The 9703-nt window shown below is 41.7% G+C and overlaps 1 protein-coding gene across 1 annotated transcript in view; it reads left to right on the top strand.

The window, feature by feature from the left end:
• Positions 1 to 3207: 3207 nt before the first annotated feature.
• Positions 3208 to 9703, top strand: part of angpt1 (angiopoietin 1) — a 57852-nt gene continuing 51356 nt past the window's right edge. Inside the window, exon 1 of the mRNA XM_054605660.1 lies at positions 3208 to 4014. Coding sequence (XP_054461635.1) covers positions 3607 to 4014 — 408 coding nt within the window. The 5' untranslated portion in view covers positions 3208 to 3606. The remainder of the gene's footprint in view (positions 4015 to 9703) is intronic.

Here is a 9703-nt window from a genome sequence, read left to right as displayed (position 1 = left end):
GAATTGCTGTATAATTAATGCGCTTACCCCACCTATTACATTTAGATTTATAGAACTAGAGCTAATAAAACTATGAAAACACTTCCGCCATTAAATCAAAATTAAACTAAAAAGTTGGGTGAACAAAAATTTAGTTTTGTCCCCACTCCCAAGTGGAAATGGTTTCCTCTGCTTTATTTAACCTATAGGCAGCAGCCACAACACCAGTTGCAGTTCTAAAAACTCTGATCTTCTATGTTCCCACATCATGTATTCAATTTTAGATCACATGCGGAAGGCAGTGTCACTCAGATTGATGTTGAGTTGTACCAAATGTCCTCCCAAACTTTTTAAAAGTAAAACATAAGCCAGATTCCCATGAAGGCCAGCCGCCTCAAGGCCACTCACAACTGACATGACCTCCACTGTATTTGACTGGCACCAGCAAAGTGAACACTTTGCATTTCACTAAACTGGTTGTGCGTCGGATATATGTATGGGAGAGGAAGCAGTGGACAGACAAGCACGGGACCTCCAGGGTGAGCGAATGATTTTGAACATCGGGTTTGTTTTCTCAATAAGTTTACATTCCAGTCAGAATTCAGATCTGAGATTACACCACTCAGTTACAGAATCATGAATATAAACAGCTTGTGTTTCCAAATAATCTTGCTCAAGAAGGAAAAGTCAGTACTGGCTCAGCAAAATACGAGAATGTTGATTGTGATGTTGCTAAATGTTTATACATATTTCAATGAAAAGCATGTACACAATTAATTATCAAATACTAACGTCGTGCATATGACCAAGTAGGATTGACTGGTCGTTAAGAAGCGTCCATCGTAGTTTCTCAGCCTGTTAAGTTATCTTTGATTATTTTACGAAAAAGGGAGAATCCCTACGTTTCAGTGATCAATTCAACCATAACTCGAAAATGTATGTCATACTTTAAACATGAGCACCTCATTTCTACCTGACAATTTACGATTACTGGACTATATGAAAGTGTAATCAGTAGACTTTTATCACTTGTAGCGAGCTAGCTAGCGTTAGCCAGGTGAGTCGGTATAAACATTTGTTTATCTTTCCAGCTGACAAGAAAAAAACAAGAATCTTGTTAAAAAGAGTCTTAAATTTCCACTTAGGGTAAATACAGTATATGCCCACTGCGACTAAAGCTGCTGTTCAGGGGAGCAGGTTAAAAAACGGGTCAATGTTCCCTGACAGAAGACTAGACGTTACAACTCTTTATACATCAGTGAGTCTTTTAAGTAGCTCTTCGTAAAAGTGATGTGTAGTTTTAATTTTACACATGGAGGTGCAGATTATCCCCCACTTAGTTTCCCTTGGACACGGTAACTGGCGCCCAGATTTAAGGACACAATCAAAGCACGCCAACCAAAGACGAGCGCTCCAAGAGATATTTGCACATGCTTTGTGTCTCGGCCAGTCTGGGTTATTCAAGGGGTTTGTTATCTCGGGTCTCCTTCATGCGTTCGTTCACACTGCCCCTCAGCTCCCACACAGAGCGCCCAACTTTATGTAGCCCCCTGCTATCACTGAATACACACACTCTATCAAACGCACGCACATGCAGGATCGTGCAGACACATTCAGCATAACATGTAAGCAAGAGCAGGCCCTCGGAGACGGTAAACACGTGTGCACAATGGTGGTATAAGAAATGGGAGGACAGGCACACTCAAGCACATGCACCGTCACACAGATTTGGACTCAAGAGGAATGTTGTAGTAGGGCCAGATTTTAAGACAGCTGTGTCTCCCCGAATCAGAGCTTTTGTAATGGACTGTCCATAACAAGGACTTGACCTTTGACCCAGAGCCTTTCAGCGCTGTGTTCCCTCACTCTGTTCCTTCTTCTGGCGTAATGATGAAGACGCATTCCTTCTTCGACTGCTCATTCTTGGATTTTGCTTTTGTTTTCTTGAAAACCTAACATCAAAGGGCCGGGTGTGATAGAGATATACTGTAGCTGATGTGAAATGAATGAAGATAGGGACAGTGGGTGTGATGGAGATAGAGTGAGTGGATGTAAGCCCGAGAGTAAATCAGAGCAGAGCTTTTTGCCGTCTTTGGAGAATCCCACATTCAAATTGGTTCTGCTTTTTCTTAAAATACTGAAGTTTATTGCCTCAGAGTGAGAAATGCTCAAGGCTTCATTGAATCTGTAACGGATGTGTCAGTTGTCAACTTGCATTGTGGGTAACATAGGCAACAGGTTTTAAAAAATACAATATTTCATCAATTGTCATACCTTCTTTTTAAATCTGTCCATTGTGACTCAAAAAATGTTATAGGAGTTCAATGCTAAATAGGTTGAGTATTCTTTTGGGGTTTTCAGTTTTGGTTGGTTTGGCGACACCTGTGGCTACTGTTGGTATTGCTAAGAAGTCCCACAGTTGCCATTGACACGTTTAATCGATCCCTGGGAGAAGAAGACGAGAAACTTGTGTATTTTTTTTTGTTGTATGGGCATTTTGAAAATATGCTGACTGTTTAGAAATTGCAGCTATAAGTGTATCCACTCACAATCACAAATGCATCCAAATTTGTTTCATTATGTACACGCATTTGCGTTTCCTGTGAATAAAATACCGCTTTATACAGCATCGATAAGCCATTGAAAATGCAAACTACTACAAAAAGAAGTACAAAGAATGCAAATACATCACATGGCTATAACAGAAAGAAAATCTCACTTGCTATGATGATGGTTTTCTATTACTGAGACCAAAGTAGTTGAGAATTAGATTATAAAAACATCTAGAAATGTGCCTCCCTCATGTCTACTTGTGATATAGCACCTGTCATTGTACAGTATAGAGGGGAGTGCAGTTGTATCTCAGGAGCAGATTAATTAAACACACACGTTAAGACGAGTTTTTTGTGTCAACACACTATTACAAAGGGCCGGTCAACCACATGAGCCAGCAGCGCCTGTAAACCGATCCTCATAGTCTAAGCACATCCTCTGTGCTGGGGTCCCTTTTTCTTGCCAGGCTCAAACGCACACACACACACACACACACACACACACACACACACACACACACACACACACACACACACACACACACACTGGTTTGTGCACACACGCTCACATTCCTCTGCAGGCTCTGCGAGGGGCAGGCGCAGAGTGTGCTGAAAAGCTCTGAGCTTGTTCTTCAGAGTGAGCGTCTCTCTCACTCTCCCCATTCGTTAAGTCAGAGAGCAGAGGAGGAAGGGAAGGCAGAGAGAACAGGGGAGGTCTGACGCAACCGTCCCAGCTTGCACCTATCTGAGATGCACAGATTGATAAATGCATGCACCTAGTCTTGCTTTGATCTACTGGAAAAGCTTAGGGATTTGTAAAAGGGCTGTCACTCTGCAAGACATGTGTGCAACTTTTCCTGCCAGGACAAGAACCTAAAGGAGCTTTGGAGACGTAGCATGCGTGAATGTCCACGCTGAGAGAAGGGGTAGCTTTCAACGCTGGAGGTCCACTGTAAGGATGGATGACACAGGCTAACAATGTACTCCAAAACCTTCTGAACTTTCAGCTAAACTAATAAGGACCGGCTAAAGATACAAGAACCCGATTCACCTGCAACTTTAAACCCAGGCTCATATGATGCTGTGGTACAACTGGGGCCGCCGCTTGTTCTCCCTGGCAGCACTTCTGGTGATTGTGAGCTGCGGAGGAGGGGAGCAGCGCAGAGGGACGGATAGCACCAGCAGCAGCAGCAGCACCAGCAGCACAGGTGGCAGCAGCAGCAGCAGCAGTAGCAGCAGTTCCGGAGGAAGTAGTAGCCGACGCTTTCACAAGATCCAGCATGGCCAGTGCACCTACACCTTCATCCTGCCCGAGGGCGATGGAGGCAGAGGAGGCTCTTGCAGGGAGGCGAAAGCCGGTAGCCCGCAAAACAGCGGCAACTCTCTCCAGAGAGACGCTCCACCACCAGAGCCAGAGTTCCCCAGCCAGAAGATCCAGCAGCTCGAGCACATTATGGAGAATTATACCCAGTGGCTACAGAAGGTAAGGAGGGGGGTGTTTCAAAACAGCGCCGAACCAACAGAGTGGACCAATAGTCCTTAAATAAATAATAAATAATAATAAAATCAACAGTTTGAATGACGGACCGAAATAGGAATGCAGTTAATTTTTTCCTGTTTCGTGAATCACATCTGCCACAACCCTGTATGAGACCAGATCGGTCTCTTTTGAAGCGGTCGCGTCGTAATATATTTATTGAGATGTTTGTTTTCCCGTGGGTGTGTGTGGTCTCCGCAGAGTGTCTGTCTGTGGCTTCACAAGATAACTTGTTTTGGTTTCTGGTCGAGGTACTCAGACTAAACCCTGGGCTGTGTTTGCAGTTTTTCTCGTAGTCAACACGTTGTTCGTCAAAGTGTTTGTCAGAAAGAGAGTTTATGTGATTTTTTCTATTTTTTGTCCGGATGATGCCGTGTGATGCTGTGTCCTTGGTCTCATGAAAACATCGCAAATGATTGGCGAAACTCAAAACGGCATTGTTGTCAATTCACAGAATGTCTGTTTTCCTCATAATTTGTCAAAACAAAGCTTCTATCAAACAACGAAATGTGTCCAGAAGACAGATAGAAACACAATTTATATGAACCCTGCTATGCTGTTATGTAACTGTGTATATTATCCGAATCAAACTTTTTGTTCTGGATGTCTCACAGCTGTCTTACTTTTTTCTTTTTTTAAGCCCCCACAGACATCTTGTACCGCTGCATCTCCTCTGGCTCCGTATCCGTCCAGAAAACACATTTATGTTTTCCGTCTTTCTCTCTATTTTTTCCCTGAGTAAACTACTCTTTGAGTGAATTCCACAGATGTCCGTTTGAGTTGCGCAGCGCGTCGGCCATAGAGCAGAGGTAGTTATGTGTCAGTCACCCCCTGTTCTCCAGTGGGCTGTCTCTTTAATGGCAGGAAGTCAAGCGAGAGTCCCTAGAGACGCTCGGAGGAGGAAAAGACAGAGAAAGAGAATGCTCCCTTTATTTATTCAAGTCAAGGACATATGAGTATAACTTGAAAATCCAGACTCATAAAAAAGAAATCTCTAACCTGTTTTGTTTTTCTACACAATCCAATCCTCATTTTATTTAGCTGATTATTAATGACTCTTGACTCTTATTAATGAGACTTAACTCTTATTAATGACTCTTGAACAACCGAATTACAATGTATTTATAGATCCACTGAGGTGTTTACTATGTTCAAATATGGCTCTACTGTAATGTTAATGAGCTGCGAATCATCGCGAGGCCATCACTGATATGGCTTGGCAGGCACTCTGCTTTTCTAAGCTTTGAGACTTTGTGTCTCCAAAGAGAGCGAGACTATTTCGCTGAAATGAATACATGAATCAAATAAACAAACTTCCAGATTTAGCAGAACCAGCTCCTCAACTTCCCACAATATTGTTCTCTCGTAAGATTAGCACGTTCAATTTTATCAATTGCGTAAAGCTAATGGTTTATTTTTTTGACCACAAAGCAAATGCAGGCACAGATAACAGCCGATGGAGGTGATGGATTACAGGGGAACTGGGGAATAAATCAACTTGAGCTTTATCAATACCCGGCGTCTATTCATTAGCAATTAGCATGTCCTCCCAAATGTGTCCGAGCTTCTCTCCTGTGCGCCTGCTTTTCATTTACTCTGGGTAAACTTTTCACTCCTCAGGTTGAAGGAAATAGTAATTCCTCATCAATTACCCAGGCGTTGGTCACAGCGTGTTACGGCGAGATGTTGATTGAGTTTGTAATTTAGGAGGTATAGTGTTGGAGGAATTCAGATTATCTCCCTTAACCACAGAGCAGATAGAAATCCAAATGAAATATTGTGTGAAAATTCTGCCATATTAAGGTGAATCTACACACACACACACCATGTTTTAAATCTTGACATACACCATATACAGTGAGTTCCTCCTCTAAACTGAGATAAAGTCAGTTATATTCTGCAAAGTCCAACGATAAACTGATATCACGCATATCATTATAAGCTGATATTTCACAGATTCTGTCCTGTAAACTCAAAATACCTAAGATGCAAAAATCTACACTTTTTCTCTTTCGATTGCTTAACACCAATATACATTCATCTAATTAAAAATATAAACCCTGCGACTTTGTACTGATGAGTTTCAGCACCACTTCACTATTTGAAGTCTGTAAACTTGTGTGGGTTTCCGCATGGCTCCCAAAAGCGATCCATGTGTCAAGAAAGGCCAGGGGTGAAATAACACCGGCTTTATCTTTGCTCAGTGGACCTCATCCGTCTGTGATAGTACAAGTGATACTATGAAAACACAAGGGTGGCGTTGGTAGACTGAAGGTTTGACTAATGAGACCTCTCGAGTAACTCTCTCCTCAGACGTGAAAAGGGCAGCAAGTGAAAACGTCTACCATCACCACCAACCATGCCTCTTTCCTGACACTGTGCACCGGACCGCAGACATTTTTCACTTAAAAAAAGAAAATGATTTAATTTCTAAAATCCAATATTGATAACATTCAAACATTATGTTATCTAATAATAGTTGTCGGAGTATATTAAAAAATGTGAGACGATCAGAGTTGAAATAAACTTCACCCAACGGGATTGAAACTAAGTCCACCCACTGCATCATTTTAAAGAATGCAAAAAAGTGGGCAAGGGATGGAAAGATGAAACTAAGCCCATTTTTGTGTGATGAAAGCCTTGACGCTGTGTCGCCAAATTTGAAAGCAATAGTAGCTTGGAAAATAGTGATATGGCATTTGGCACCGAATTTGATGGATTAACTGTTTATAAGACCACAAAGAAGACAAGAATTACACACGCAGTCCATTCCGCGTCACTTTCCCGCCATTTAAGGACTACTTTGCCGGGAGGAGAGTGGGCGCCAGCTTCAGAGACGAACTGTCATGGCTCTTAGTAACTTGAATTCAGCCAGCAAAAACCCATAGTGCATCCGTCTCCGGAGCAGCCTTCTGCTTTCCTCCACTATGTTGCTAGCCACCAGTCCTCCGTTCCACTCATCGTTAGCATGAAAACAAGGTGGAATTAGCAAGCTAATGTTAGCTAGCTTCAGCCAGGCGCTAAATTAGAAAAACCAAAAAAACTTCATGCTTGATCTACACACTCTTGTCACAGCATAGGAAAGCAAATGGCTATCTCCAGTCCACAGAAAGGAGAGAACAGGCTTGTGCTTTGTTGTGATTGTAAAAGAAAATAGTCAATCCATGCTTTGGGGAAATATGAGTAGGGGGGTCTGAGAAGAGGCCGTTAAGTTATTTTCTTTCATGTTGTAGATTAGTCCCAAACGGTCGACTCTATCTAATATTGTTTTTTGCAGGATTAGGGCTGATTTAAAACAAAACATGGCGTTTTGAGCCATTTTGAACCATGAAATTAGCCAGTATTCATGTGTTTCATCAAAGTACAGTTATATAATTTAGTTTCAACCTTAAGAAAACATGGTTAAATGTGCAGTTGCTCTCTAAATTCCCTGGATGCATGTTGTTTAAAAAGATATTGGACACCAGTAACAAGTAAAAGATTAGCACAAGAAAAGAATTGGTGCAGACAGAACAGAGGGGACACTTAAACACACAGTGGTAATTCAGCCTAATTGCACTGCATGGGGGGGGAACATCGGGATGCAGTTAACATTTTTCATTGGACAGAAGATTAAGTGTCCGGGCCACTCTATCTATCTTAATCACGCCAGCATTTTTTCTTTTTTTTAACTGCTTGTCCCTGATGTTGCTCCAGCTCCTGATGAAAGAGACGTACGTTGGGAGACCTTTCCAGATAGCAGTCCGGAGCCTGGGTGCTCAGTCCAGTGTGGGGGGTAGACAGAGAGAGTGATGCAGCAAACAGCTGTTGGGGAAGCTTTTCAAGTCTGCGATCTTTCCTTCCTCAACCCGAGGTAGAGTATATGGACCCTGATAACATTCCTGACCAGTCAAAGGTGACTTGTATTTGTCCAAGAATTACCTCCCTGCCTGCCTGCAAGGCGAGAAGGCTTTACTATCAACGAGAAGATGCAGCAGAAAACAAGCTACTTTCTACATAAAACAATACCAATTAACCTTTAGTTGTGTAGCATCTTTCTTGACAGAATATGCTTTGCAAAATGAAGGCCTTAAAGAGCGGCAGAAAAATTCTGGGCAAAATCAGTTTTGTATGATTTTGGGCAGACCCAACAGAAGTTGTTGATCGTTGGAGGAATCAATCAAAAACAGTTATCTTAGATTCGTCGGACAAAGAATAGAAATTCAGGAACAAAAGCCCAAAATCCACAAGTCTACAAGCCCTCATGGTGAAGGATTGCTCCCCTTTGGTCTTTTAGACTTTGGAACAACCTGAACAGTTGAAGCTTAAGGTTTATGCCAGCAGTCAACAAAGTGATATAAATAAATAGTTGGACATATCAGCAAAGTAGTTTTTTAATTTGCTTTCCTGTTGAGAGTCAAATGAGACGATCAATAAACACTCTAATATCTGTCTGTTTAATAGAAGCCGGAGCCAGGAGACTTCCTGGAAGTTATTGATCCAGGGCCAACAAGAAGTCTGGCACATAACACTGAGTAAAACCGAAACCTGTCATTTTTGCACGTTGTTTTTTTGTATAGATTAAATAAATTAGATATAAAGTAGGTGTCAAATTTGTTTCCTTTGAAACTAGCTGTTTCACCTTCTCTCAGGTCTATATGCTAAGCTAACTCTCTTCTGGCTATACAGACATGAGTGGTATAAATCTTTAATTTTCAACAATAGTACTGATTCCATACCTGATATTTAATATCAATAGCTATTTAAATGACAATGCTTTTTTTCAATCCCATAATTCAAGCAATATAGATATGAATATTTTATATAAAACCCTTTTTTGAAAAAGCCACATTTCTTAAATATCAGGTTTTCTGAACTGGGCAACTACTGGAGCTTTCCCGGAATAACGTTAAATGGGTAATGTGCTAAATTGTCCAATTAATCCTGAGCAATAAAGGATCGAAAAGCAGCTCTAGTACCTGACAAAATCCGTCATTACCAAAAGAAGTATTGAGTTTTGAAACAAAGCTCTTCCCACAGGTAGTAAATGGACTGATTGGTGTAATACATCATTATTTTTACTGCCTGTTACAAGGCTGCTGGGCTTTTTGTTGAGCTGAAGGACAATGGAGCTCAGGAGAATAGAATGGTTATTCAAGATAAAGAAAAGGTTGCATTGTTTAGGATGAAGCACACATCTCACGGCACATTTTGAAAACATGCTTTTTAATTCTCTTATACGTCGAGGAAGACGAAAATTTGGCAAAGATAGAAGTTTAGCAAGCCAAATTTTGTTTCTGCTGTTGGGAGTGAAAGTAATAGATCTTGTCGTTTCCCTCCTGGTGGAGACAGCAGAAAGTGGTTGGGAGCAGTGTTTCTTGAGAAGGACGGCCTGTGCCAAATTAAGCTGTTCAACAAAGGGAGGTGGGGAAAAGCTATCGGCGTTGTCTCATCCCTGTGAAATTCCCATCATTCTGCCGCTCGACGAACATGACAGTGCTGCAATAACAGGGGTTTAAAAGGATATACTGACATGTGGGCAACAGCTTGTTTCACTTCCATACTGGAAGTTCATACAAGAAAGGGGTGAATATGTTTCTCTACTTAGTGCTATCAGAGGGCCACACAGCATGCCTGGGGATCCAAGGAGAAAGCT

Source organism: Anoplopoma fimbria, chromosome 10, assembly GCF_027596085.1.
Source record: "Anoplopoma fimbria isolate UVic2021 breed Golden Eagle Sablefish chromosome 10, Afim_UVic_2022, whole genome shotgun sequence".
NCBI lineage: Eukaryota > Metazoa > Chordata > Actinopteri > Perciformes > Anoplopomatidae > Anoplopoma > Anoplopoma fimbria.
The sequence above is the reverse complement of the archived record's forward strand: the minus strand, read 5'-3'. Positions and strand labels throughout refer to the sequence as shown.